The 14,091-nt window shown below is 32.5% G+C and overlaps 1 protein-coding gene across 5 annotated transcripts in view; it reads right to left on the bottom strand.

Moving 5' to 3' along the window:
* Positions 1-1,430: 1,430 nt before the first annotated feature.
* The window catches only part of LOC126828711 (EGF domain-specific O-linked N-acetylglucosamine transferase), a 41,015-nt gene continuing 28,354 nt past the window's right edge, over positions 1,431-14,091 (bottom strand). For 4 of the 5 annotated variants that reach the window (XM_056102470.1, XM_056102469.1, XM_056102468.1 and 1 more), the window contains 13 exons: positions 13,548-13,648; positions 11,624-11,728; positions 10,681-10,787; positions 9,166-9,269; positions 8,764-8,856; positions 8,459-8,530; positions 7,542-7,628; positions 6,884-6,952; positions 5,655-5,713; positions 5,068-5,095; positions 4,546-4,637; positions 4,166-4,268; positions 1,431-3,812 (listed from right to left, as the gene is read on the bottom strand). In XM_056102470.1, coding sequence (XP_055958445.1) covers positions 3,648-3,812; positions 4,166-4,268; positions 4,546-4,637; positions 5,068-5,095; positions 5,655-5,713; positions 6,884-6,952; positions 7,542-7,628; positions 8,459-8,530; positions 8,764-8,856; positions 9,166-9,269; positions 10,681-10,787; positions 11,624-11,728; positions 13,548-13,648 — 1,185 coding nt within the window. In that variant the 3' untranslated portion in view covers positions 1,431-3,647. Of the gene's footprint in view, positions 3,813-4,165; positions 4,269-4,545; positions 4,638-5,067; positions 5,096-5,654; positions 5,714-6,883; positions 6,953-7,541; positions 7,629-8,458; positions 8,531-8,763; positions 8,857-9,165; positions 9,270-10,680; positions 10,788-11,623; positions 11,729-13,547; positions 13,649-14,091 lie in introns of those variants that run through there. The other variant, XM_050558666.2, reaches the window with a different exon arrangement.

Below are 14,091 nucleotides of genomic sequence, written 5' to 3'. Positions count from 1 at the left end.
AATAAGTAGGCACGGCTACTGAGAGTAACCAGTTTTGAATTTAAATTTGAGGAAATTCGTTTACGAAATAATGAATACGTCTTCCATATTAATTATTATGCGAATGAGACCAATGCAATGAAACTGTATAACACAAGTCGTCTCCCTTTAATCAATGCCAACAAAAACATTAAATTCGTTAACTAAAGACTTGGAGCGGAGGTGTACATATCAGAAACAGCATACGGCAACCAAAGGTTGTCACATATTTAGACGGCCAACAAGGTTTTGAAAATGATCTGCTTCTTCCTTCACGAACATACACGCTGTGGTATAACTTTCAAATCAGATCAGATGATATATTTAGCATTTAGGGCATGCACAATACTTTTCAAATTGATCAAGGGTCACAACTTCCAACAGCAACTCTCGGAAAACAATAGGATTCTTTGTGATTTGCACATAAATGGGTATAAATTCAGCCTGAAACATCGACAGCGAATTATGAACGACATACTGTGCAGACGACTACTTTTCAGCGTGGGTGTATAAAAATGCAAGAGTCCGTTGTTCAGGCATAACCCTGGGCAAGAGATTTATCTTTCATTTATACATTACAAAGTTTGCGTGTTGGCACCAGCTGAAGATTCGTAATGTTGGGCTGTTAATTAAAGATACATTAGGGGAGAGAAGATAAAGAGATGGCAGTTCTCGCTATAATAGTTAAAAACTAGATAGTGTAAAGGTAATTTGCTGGAAATTTCAGTCAAATTGATCCACTATGAGCCGAGAAAGAAGCGGGTGAAATATCTGCACAGTCTCGGTCATCATTAATAAAATCATTAATATGAACAGCATAGTCTCAATTATCCACTTTTTCTGATTTAATTATCAATGGCCGTTAGCGGCATATAGGAATCTAATCCAGCCAACATCGAAGGCTAGCCTTGACATCGAGAGTTTATTATGGTCTGGATAAGTTAATTAATGTCTAATTGATAATTTAGATAACATTTCAGGCCTAGAGAAAGACTTGTAATAAGCAGATTTTGCTCTTGCATAATGCATGTTTAAGTATAGATTTATATTCCAGATCACTTTTAAATTTGTAGGATTAAAATTTAAATTTGTAGGATTAAAATTTAAATTTGTAGGATTAAAATTTAAATTTTTGTACTTAACAATTTCTATGCCTTGCAATACGATACACAATTTGTTACCATTACCAAATAAAACTGCTAGCAAAAGTTCATCTGTACAATTGCCCAATGGTTGTCGAAAAACAAGACCCCTGCTTTACCTGAGAATAGAGGACAATATTTTATTTTAGTTATCACACCTTTATTGTAGTTGTTAAACCACAAATCCAAATGTACATACACAAACCATATTAAAAATATATTTATGATTTTACTATTCATTAAAAAAGAGTATCTAAAATAAGATGCAAATGAATTATGGTAAATATTTTATTTGTTTAAACAAATATACTCAACTTGATCAGTAGTTAAAATATACATTTAATGTAGCATACACTATTTATAAATGTATATCTGTTCTATTTAGCATATAAAATGTATATTTACATGTGAATCTATTCAAATTATCAACTCATTAAATCCAATAAAAATATCCCCCCCCCGACCACCCAATTTTGGTGGTGGTGGGGGGGATTCGCAAATCAAAGCGGTTGTGTCACATAAAAATAAGGACAACCCCACCCTAGGTAAAGTATGATGTATCATCATGTTATATAAAAGTGGGACAAATGGGACTAATCAAAAGTTTTGAGTTATATAATATATAAGAATAAAACTTACAGAAAGGATTAAATACAAAGCTGATGGATTAGATATGGTCAACGTTTTACAATAAAATATTTCAAAAATACTAATACACATTCAGGTAATATTTACGAATGTGTATTTCGGCTTTAGACTTTAAGAGGTGTCTATATAATCAAAGTAATGGAGTTTTTACATTCCACTTATTTCAATAGAGATATTTAAAAATTAAAAATGTTATTTACTAATATTCTGGTGTAGGGTAATGGAATTTGTCAGTGAAATACCTCCCAGAATTAGTCACAACAACTAGATCACAGACTTGGGACAAAATACGGGGATGCAACATTAAAAATTAAGTAGTTTTTAGTGTTTAAAAATTGAATCTAGTTCTAAATAAACAATTCAGTATGGGTGGATTATTCACAAAATATTTGGACGTGGGTAATATCAACTGAATGTTTTATCTTGATATATGATGAATAAATGAAAGAACTAAAACATAAAAATTATGAAATTAAATGACAAGACAAATGAATAACATAAGTTGAATTGAATAAAAAATAAAAAAAAATAAAAAAAAATATCCCCCACTTTATACTGAGATGCATTGAAAATTCAGCACTTTTATGAATCTCAATTGTGCTACAGATCAATTCTCTCAACACGAAGAATTGAATTTGGAAGAATGGGTATGTTAAAATCACAATTTATGGTGTAGACATCGGGTACAAAATATGGCTTTTAAAACGCTAGTATCCTTGTCTATGATATCACCCTTGGTGGAAGTGGTCGTAAAACTCCAGGAACAAATGAATGAACGCTATCAGTACTACTCGTATAGTTCTGTGGACGACACAACAATATGCCATATGCCTGACACCTGAACACACAACTGCTTTATCCAGAAACATCTAGTTCTGTAAGATTACACACTGCCGGCTACCCGCACTGCTGCTACTGTGAGGGGTCCACCTGGTTTCATCAGTGCTGACACTGTATGTTGCCGACTACGCTCTTTTCGACTGCTTTTTGGACAGCCTTACGGTAGACCAATGCGGATCCTATGCTGCAACTAAGTGTTGATTGTAGTTGCTATGGCCTACTTAGACTGTTGCTGAGTTTCTTGTGTCGGTAAATGTCCAGCTATAATTATGTTAAAATTAACATTTCAGCTGCATTATGTCTTACCAGCACTTCCAGTCAAATCAGTCATGTGTTTTCATTACGTCTCAGTATATTTTCTTAAAACACACAAGATTTAAAATCTTAATAACACAAATATAAATTGCAAAACATTAATAAAAATAAAATCCCTAAAAATATTACTTGCTTGTATAATTCTTAAACATAAAACAACAAGCCAGAATAAATATTATGAAAAAGTCAATAAACAATTATACATACTAGATTAGTTTAAACAATATTTTATTCATTTGAAAAGGATTGAACAACAGGCAAAGCCTTTATAAGGTCTTTCCTAGATTAAAAACAGTCTGGTCCAAAGTATCAAAATCTATAAGTTCTCACTTAAGTTACGACCAATCAAAGTTCCTACTTGGTTTCTACCGATTTCACACCACCATCTTTATGTGTCTTAGACAATAATAGAAATAATAATTCTCCTATCTTTATTTTGTACCTACCAGCCATATTTTTTTGAAGTTATATAATAACAACAATCATTACAATAAAATGATTATTGCAAAATATTTCATACGTTTTTGTTTCTTACTCTTTAACAAAATCATTATTGCATACCTTTTATTAAAATAATATTATCCCACAGTATTTGATACTTTGTAATATCTACCCCTTTTAATAAATAAATTAGTATGACAATGTCTTGAATAGCACTTGTATTTGATCTATAATTGAATAATGTTATAATTCAGTTTTAACATTTTGATATTTATTTCGTCTAGCATGCTGAAATTGTGGATGGTAAGTGACATGGTCTGCTGCTATATTGATTAATCTCATGAATTCTTCTACATTGAACTCGTAGTTTGTAAACTTTGCGTGTGCTCCTAAAGTTGGATGATGTCCCTAATAAAAATATAAACAAAATTAATTACATATTTGGCACATATAATACTTGATATCAGTTCTATAATGAAGTGAGAAAAATCCTAAACCTTGCTATAAGCGTAAATTAAAATAAATTCTGACTTGAATATCAATTTTAAGTCAAGAAAAAAACTCAAACTTGTACCATAAGAACAAAATTCGATACCCAAATTTCTCGACACAAACAGTTAATAAAATACCCAAAACATATTGTGCTCTGTAATTTCATAACTTTATATAACAACACAAATACCCCTTCAACACTATTCTAAGTTAGGAATACTTATTGGTAAAAGAGAACTAACAACAGTTATTTCATGCTAGTATTTTACCTCATCTTCTGGTTGTACTTTATCTTCTTTCTCCCATGTCATATATTTAACACCTCGTAATCTGGCTAAATCATAATAACAATTCTTATCATCACAATTATGTCTGTAAAATATAAAAAATACACTTAAAGATACATTATGGGAGATTAGGTAATGAGTTGGCAGTTCTCACTATCTATCTTCTATACTAATATTTGTGACTAATATCGAAAGGAACCGAGATCTGTGGGAGATAGACCTATATTTCAAGTTTTGTCAAAATAGGATAAAAATTGTGACCTGTAGAGTGTCCACAAACAAATTTTGGACAGACGGACAGGGGTGACAACAATATACGTCCACATGAAAATGTGGGCGTATAAAAATATTAGGTAACTTACAATTCAAATAATACTGCCCAATCAGGTTGAAATAACACATGCGTTAAACCTGCACCATGCATACCAATAAATATATCAGAATTATGGGATATCTAAAATACATATAATAAGGTGACATCATATCTTAAATCAGTAATACAATCTCACATAGAATTAAATCTGCCCTTAAATTCTGATGAAATCTAAAATTTATTGGACCTGAATCAGTTGAAAATTACCTGAAAAGGAGCAATTATTTGGGTAGGAAGCAATTAATTTAACCTAAATATTTTTTTTATTTGAATAAGAAAACATTATAGCTTCAAATTGCACACAATGCATCAAATAAATCCTAGGCATGGTAAAATATAACCATTAGTATGATTGCACATGTTCAGATACCAAGATTATATCACTATGCATGGACAAAAAATGTATTTTTTTATACTTTATGGATAAAACCATGTATTCTCTAATCTTCAGGCTAATACAACAGAACCCTGTTTAACTAAAAAAAAATATTTCAGAAAGATGATCACTTACTTCCATTTGTTTCGGGAACGGAAGATTTCTGATGGGTTTTAAAAAATAGAAAGAAGAGTTGATTAGTTGCTTGCCTTAATCAGCATATTAGTTAGTCATTTGACCCACACATCCAAATGTTGGCTCTAATAAACCTTACTGCAGTGAATACTCACTCTCAAATGACAACTGTGTCTGGTTGTCATTAAGAATGCAGACTATCGTCATTTGACTTTAAATCAGGTATTAAATGGTTATTAAATGCAACAGGACTATTTATTTAGTGATGATAAAATGGAAGAATATAAGGCACATCTTTTTATATATAAAAAAAATGTGGCATAATTATCAATAATATATTAGGAAATATTTATCCCTATCTTTGATATTTCCTACTATTTCAACACAATTTTTCAGCAAAGTTATTTCCCCTATCTACATACAGAAAATACTTTGTTTATTTAATAAATTACACAAAAGTAAAATAGCTTTTTAAGCAGAAGTAGAAACTGGAAGTGTATCATAATGCAGCAGTTCCCCATTTCATCTTAATAATGAAAATTTTAAACCAAATTTCCTTCGAAATTGATAATGGATGAAAACCCTACCTGTCATATATTACAACCTGTACATCATAATGTCCCACCATCTTCATGGCTGATACTAACTATAAAATAAATATAACAAGTATGTAAGACACTTTATTTTGACACCAACAAGTTTTTTTCATGAAATATACAGAGAGAGAAATGGGGTTTAATTTCCAGTCAACATAAACTAGATAATTTTGGGACTAACACATGGTTCAATTTTATTTCAATAATTCACTTGCTGTGGGAGGAAACCACAGGACCGAGAGAAAACCCACAAGTTTGGACAGTCAACCATACTCCTTGACACGTACAAGCACGGAATCGAAACAACACCACTTGATTCAATGACAGACCTTAGGATCCAACGCCTGCATTGGCCAAAAAAGTTCATCAAGATTTTCCCACTTGTTTCCCTTTGTCAGTGTTGCAGGACAAACAGCTGTCTAGTCATTTGGATGGGATGAAAAACCGAGGTCCTGTGTATACATTGGCATGGCATTTGGAATTTGATATAAGAGTAGGCCATAGGCTGCTGCCCGGGCAAAATTTCCATCATAGCACACTGTATGGAGTATGCCCATCTTCATTAGCCCAGTCAGAGAAGAACAGTAGGATGTTAAACCCCATTTCATTTCATTTATGATCCAACGTGCATTAAATCATTCGGTCACCCAGCCATCCCTTGAAATATACAAACCACAGTGAATTGTTTAAAATACTCAAACCATCTGTATTCACAGGATTTTTTTTGATATTAATAAAATACCTTAACCATGGTAATTTTTTATATATTCCTTTTTTACTAGCAGTATTTTAAATCTGCATCACTCCAGTTTCATTTGTTCTTGAGGTTTAACATCTGCTTCCAACTACCGTATCAGGCTTTCGTCTCATACTCCGAATCGACATATATATATATATAGATGAATGTAAAAAACAATCGACATCAAAAAGTTTTTTTTTCTCTGTAACTCTCACTCAACATCGTAAGTATTTATATTGGCATAACAATTGTAAAAGTCGGAAAATGTGCGTTGACTTTGCTGTATGAGTGCCATTATTTAGCAGACAAGATCATCGGTTAAAATCTACAAAGCACATCTAGTTTTTAAGCATGGTTAGTTTAAATAATAAAGCTGGCATAAGTGTATAATGATCTCCCATGGTATCTTCATTGAATACAGCATGTCACACTTGATGGTTAGCCAGGGACATAAGGTATCATAAAAAAAAGTATTATTTACCTCATTTTGATTCATGATGTTTCTGTATGCACTTTTTCTATCTAATAATGTTATTCTAATTTTATCTTTCTGAAAGCCAAAAATAAATCAGCAGAACTTTATAGAAATATGTATGGATACAATAACGATATTACTTGATTTATAATGCATTAATTGTTACTGTATCTTGGGATACAAAGTGATAACTCTTACTGAATCAGGGCTCACATTTCAGTCACATTTGTCAGTCTTGATTGACTGGTGGTGAAATCAATCAACTGGAGAATTTACTTGTCAATTTATGCATGCCTGGAGGACAGACAAGGAAAGTTGCCAAGTTTTTGGCACACAGTGAAGGTTTTTACACAATTTGATTAAAAATTCATATATCTTATCTGATATTTTTGTTAAGTAGCAATCTAACCAATTTTCTATCATCAAAATGTTCTGTTAAGATGAGAAACATGTATGTAAGGAAATCAATTTTGCATATAGTTTCCCATAATACATCACTATTCACTTTATATGTCCATGTAATGACACAGATGTACATGTAACTGATTGTTCTACTGACACTTGTTATCTAGAAATTAAAATGATTACAAGATGTATCTATGTATTTATTAATAATATACACAATATGTAGATTTGATATTATTAAAAATTTTTTACAACTTACATGAGGTCCTTTTTGTTTTATTTTCATTCTGTGTAAAACATGATCAGAAAATGCTTTCATTAAACTACTACCATGGCAACCAGGTATCTGAAAAAAAACAAAACGAAAAAACATAGTAATTGTTGTAACTTATTAACACATGAAAATTATGGAATGGAAAGAAATGGAGTGGGATTCAACATCTCATCAACAAAATACATCAACCATTTGGAGACTAACGTTTGGTAATTTTGTATTCTATAGTTGTGTGTGCAATCTAAAGTAGAAGACTTTTGTCCATACAGTGGCATATCTGCCTACTTATCTTACATTTAACGCTCAACGGTTTGTTTATGTGCACATCAATGCGGTCATTTTTTTTTTTGTAGCATCTAAATGACTAGACAGACACTGTCCTTGTCAATCCCGCAGGTACCACCACTGACAAGTGAAGACAAGACTTGAAAAGTCCTAAAGTTTCTCCTCATTTGAACCCAAGACATTGTTGTTGAGAATCCAGTGCCTTGACCAATCAACTACCATCATAAAAGAGATGAGATCCAGGGCCCTTATTCACGAAAACTTAAACTAAGATAAAAATCGAAATTTTAAGAAATACTGCAACTTCATTGGATATATGCAAATTGATTTTACTGGTCAGCCAATCGAACTGCAGTATTTCTTAAAATTTCGTTTTTATCTTAGTTTAAGTTTTCGTGAATAAGGGCCCAGTATTCTTGGAAGAGTCAAAAGAACTAGACCACAGAGAGCCACCATGGAACATAGAATGTTTTCCAGATCAAATTATTGGTTATAAATGATAATCAATGCATAATATCCAAGTCTTATGGGTTATGTTTTTATCCATACCCGATGTTCAAATTGAGACACATTACTTGAGATTATTGGTACATGATCAGTAAAAAAAACAAACTTACTAAAGGCATATTATAATATAAACCAAATCTCATTCTAGCTAATAAAGAGAAAACGGCATCTTTAAAACACACCTAAAATATAAATAAAAATATGAGGAATTAACATGGCTGAATCTTGTCTCCACATGAAATTATTAAACGATAAATTATATTTCAACTAAAAATTAAAAATAAATATCAATAAGTAAAATAATAGCAATTAACAAATGGATTGTTTTAATTCCATTGTTATTTTCATTTAAAGAAAATGTTTCTGTCTACAGTCAGGAAATTCTGCGAAAGGGTTGAATGCAGTCAATTAATACCTTTTTGCCATCGTAATCTTTTAGATGTATAATAGGATTATCGGTAAAAGCTTTCCAGGTATCATGAAAAAAATCACCGTAATACATTGCACTCTGAAATAATACAAAAATTGATTTATAGATTTTTAATTTAAAAGAATTTAATTAAATAAGAATTGATTGGCTGACGGATGACAGTGACCCATTTCATTTTGTACAAAAAAAGGATATTAAACCCCATTTCATTTCTAACTATGCACTTGGTAGAATGATTTTAAGATAGATTTCAAGGAGGAATAACTGGCTTTTTGTTCCAGTCAAATGGTAATCGTGAGTATTATGAAATAAAAATTCAACTAATTGTTTTCCTGACTAAAGAAATTCCCTGTTTACTCATTGTAGATTAAATGATTAAGTACTTACTGTGTCCCACATAACTATATTGATATCTGTACTAAATGTATTGTTTAAATGTAATGTAGCATATAAGTTGACAAAATCACAGAAATGATGAAACATGTTCACCCCTGAAAAAATAAAATAAATTTTATAACACTATAGCCAAGTTTAATTAGATTTGTAATGTGCTAGAATCCACAAAATATGATTCTTAAAGTGCCCAGCAGTAGTCAACATTCCCGGACCATATATGGCCAATAAGTGTGATCCTAAGGCATCATACTACAAATGAATCCAATGTTAGCACATGCAAAAAGACAGGTTGCCAGGCAACGCAACACAAGCTTAAAGCAGCTTAGTCGTTCAGGCAGTCAACTAACAATTAGTTGTCACATATTTTTTCTTTTTTTCGGAAATGAAAACATTTACAACATATGAAAATCTGATTACGAGTAATAACCCATTAAGTAATTATCAGAAAACATTAGAAATTGTTTCAATTGTTTGTCTCATGACCTTAAACAATTTATATTAGCCGCTAGAATGTCTACAAGATTTTTCAAAGAGATCAAGGACCATTACACTGTGTTTAAATCTAAAGTCAATCAGGCATTAACTTTGCCCTCAAGAGTGTCCACAAGATTTTTCCAAGTGATCAAGGGCCATAGCTATGGCAGTAATTATTTGAGATTGTTGAAAATGACTAGATTCCTTTGTCTCATGACCTTAAACACTGTGTATAAATCTAAAGTCAATCAGATATTAACTTTAGCCTCTAGAGGTTTTAAAGAGATATCAAAGAAGTCAAGGGCCAAAACTCTGGCAATAATAATCGGAAATAAATGAAAATCAATAGGCTTCTTCATATACAGTGTGTATAAATTTAAAGTCAATCTGATATTAAAATTAGCCTTGAGAGTGCCCACAAGATTTTCAAAGTGATCAAGGACCATAACTCTGGCAGTAATTATCAGTAATAGTTGAAAATGACCAGGATCATTGACTTTAGCCTCTAGAGCTTCAACAAGATTTTTCAAAGAGGTCAAGGGCCATAACACTGGCAGTAATTATCCAAAATAGTTGAAAATCTGTAGTCTTCTTCGTCTCATGACATTAAATATTGTGTATAAATTTAAAGTGCATTCAATATTTATTGTAGCCTCTAGAAAGTCCACAAAACTTTTCAAAATGATCAAGGGCCTTAACTCTGACAGTAAATATTGGAAATCGCTGAAAATGACTAGGATCCCTTGTGTCATGACCTTAAACACTGTGTATAAATTTAAAGTCAATAGGATATTAAATTTAGCCTGTAGAACGTCCACAAGATATTTCATTTCAAAGTGATCAAGGGCTACGGACGGGAGCGATGACAATATATGACCACATTTCAATGTGGGCATATAAAAACTCACTACAGATTAGTGATCAAGGGCTATGGACGGGGGCAATGACAATATACGACCACATTTCAAAGTGGGCGTATAAAAATTCACTACAGATTAGGCCAGAAAATCTACTTGGCTAACAATAGCATACCTGCATCTAATTTAATGAGGTATGTTGGTTTATCTATTTTTATATCACAGTCATCGTTTTTGAAAGGATCTCGTGATAAAGATGTATATCCACCTAACTCTGCAAACCTGACAAATAAAAAGAACAGTTCTTCATGTTTTGTATGTAAGATAGGTTGCCAGGCAATGAAACATACGCCCACAGTAGCTAAATCGTCCGAGCAGTCAACAAGAGTTGTCGCATATTTTTACTTTTGTCGGCAATGAAACATTTATAATGCACTGAGTAAGAACTCATTAAGTAATTATCAAAAAATCATTGGAATTTGTTTGGCCCATGCTAATGTTTAGTATACAAATTCATTGAAAATCAATACACCTGTTCATCTCAAGACCTTAAACTATGTGTATTAATCTAAAGTCAATTGGATGATAACTTTAGCCTCTAGACCGAGGTATGGACGGACTGGGGCGACGACAATATACAACCACATTTCAATGTGATATAAAATAATTAATAGAATACAATGTCAAAAAACCATCGTTTTATCCAACGTTTCGTCAGTAAAAATACTAACTTCTTCAGGGATGAAGAACTAAATACAAAATTAGGGACAAATCCTACCCACATTCAGAAAAGTTGCCGTTTTTTTTACAATTAAGTAACAGTGTAATTATTGATGAATATCACGGGCATGAACTTGAGATGTAACCACGCCACTTGAATCTAAAGCGCATACATTAAACTATTCAGCTACCCCCCCCCCCCCCCCAAACACACACACACACACATTCTGGCCTCTGTTAACGCCAATTAAAAATGTCCGATCAGCAAAATTTTGAAACAGAAACCATGCATTGACACACAATCAGTACCTATCAAACAAGGTTTAAACAACGCATTGATGAATCGCTACCCATGAATCATGATAGAGAGACAAAAATAATACAGAGTAGGAACATACCAAGATTGTAGAGGACTTTTATGACCATCTTCAGCCTTTAGAGCATTCATATAAACATCACAATATCCTCCCACATCACCTTCTTTAAATAAATCTTCTCTGTATCTGAAAAACCAAGTTTTGAGTTTATACATGGATGTTGGAAGCCACTGATTATACTTGCATTATGTGTGTATATAATTTAGGCCATACAAAAAAAATTTCTGGTTCTCAGACAATCCTTACGAAAAATATGATGCAGGAAGGAGCTTTTTATTTTCGGGTCTATTTTGTTAAATGAAATGAAATGGGGTATAACGTCATACTGTTCTGCTCCAATAATGGGCTAATGAAGACGGGCATACGCCATACAGTGTGCTATGATGGAAATTTTGCCCGGGCAGCGGCACTATCGCCTTCTTTTATATCGAATTCCAACTGCCAAGGGATCTTTTACGTGCATTCCAATGTATACACGGGACCTCGATTTTCCGTCTCATCCGAAGGACCTATTTTGTTAAAGGATAACAACTGGGCTAAATGATTTCCCATAAACATAGCATTTCAACTCAAGGCACCACATTTATCTCATCATGTTACTTACCAGAAATGTATGATTATCCAGTATCATTTATGATTGTCAGTATTATTTATCAGGGTTGTGTACTTGATAAACGAGCCTCTGCCACATTTGAGGGGTAAAACATGGGTCATGCAGCCCTTTTTAAGTGACACAGGATCATCTGAAAACTGGATCTTTTTTTATATGACCTTTTTTGAGTCACTTATTATTATAAAAAGATAAGATAACAACAAAACATATGCCCACAGAAGCTATGTCATCCAAGTAGTCGACAATAGTTGAAAAATTTATCAAGGACAATAATTCTGAAAGTAGTTCTAGACTTCTTCACCTCATTAACATAAACACTGAATATAAAGACAGAGAAAGATAATTTTATCAACTTGAGCATCCAAAAGATTTTTTTAAAGTGATCAAGGACAATAAATCTGGAAGTAATTATTGGAAATTGTTGAAAATCAGTAGACTTCCTCCTCTGATGAAATAAATTGCATGTCAATCGAATGATATCCATGTCACTATCAAAATATCGGATATGTGCAATGGTAGGGATAAGTTTGATCATACATGTACTTGTTCTCCAAAGTTCAACTGCCAAAGGTTCCCTATTCATCAATTTGTACACATTTCACCACAAATCCTTGAAGACGTTCACTATCCCCAGAGGTATCATTCTGTTCTACTCCACCAACCCCTGGGTCCATTCAGGAGGTATTCACAAATTCAAATTACCTGCCCTTGATAATTTCATTGGCCACGTAGGTTGTTTCTATAAACCAATCAAAAAAACAGACTACATACCAGTCTTAGCGTCATTGTATATGTTCAAGACAATACAGCAGCTTGTACGTTGGATTATGAGAAACTTAACATCAAAGAAGTGACATGAATACAAAAAGATATCCTAAAGTATTTTGACAAAGTTAATGATTCACAGATCTTCGTGGAAATGTTTGATTGGTCGATAAAAATAGCATTATTATCAAGGACGGATAATTTCACCATGTGTCTGTCTCCCCCATGAATGGACCCAGTGGTTAGTTTAGTAGAACAGAACAATACCATTGAGAATACTGAGGATGCCTTATGTCTGAACAATTAACTCACCTAAAGTATTTTCATAAAGTTTACATAAATGATTCTGCGATTTCAGTTTCAACAAATTGAGAGTTGCCTACCTTCGCCCACTAGCCTTATATTTGTGGAATTGTTTGATTCGTCGATAAAAACAGCACAATTATCAAGGGTGGATAATTTGAGCATGTGTCTTCCCTGTGAATGGATCGAGTGGTTAGTGGAATAGAACGGAACGATACCACTGGGAATACTGAGGATGCCTTGATGTCTGAACAATTAACTCACCTATTTCTGGAATTTACTATATCTGCATTTTTGAAATTTAAAAAAATATTTTTTGCTCTGCAGTGTCTTAAAAAACCTGAACATTCTAGGACAGCACCATCCTTTAAAATAAAAGAATTCAAATTAAACAAAAGTGACAATAATTCTAAGCACCAGCTTAATAAGAATTGTGCTCTACAATAGGTTTCTCTTTAAAATCCACAGGTGAAATGGGCCTAAATGTCGGAAAATGTTTGTGAAGTATATCATGTGATCAGATGTCCAAGCTGGTAGCAAATCAAAATCCATATTTCATTAGCAATAATTGCAAATTTTTTGTTGTCTTACATTTTGAATTAGCAATAAAATTCAGACAGAAACCAAATGCAAAATGCAGCATACACCTGAACTGTCTCAATTTAGATAACTGCAGTGAGATATCCTAAGTCAATATAAGAATCTAACTTATGAATAACTGTTTATGAATAATAGGATTTTTAACACTTGGAGTGCTTCTGTTGATCTATAAATTCTGGACTATGTACATAGAAAACAGAAAATAAAA

This window comes from Patella vulgata, chromosome 7 (genome assembly GCF_932274485.2).
Source record: "Patella vulgata chromosome 7, xgPatVulg1.2, whole genome shotgun sequence".
NCBI lineage: Eukaryota > Metazoa > Mollusca > Gastropoda > Patellidae > Patella > Patella vulgata.
Note: the sequence above shows the minus strand (reverse complement) of the source record. Positions and strands in the feature narration are given on the sequence as shown.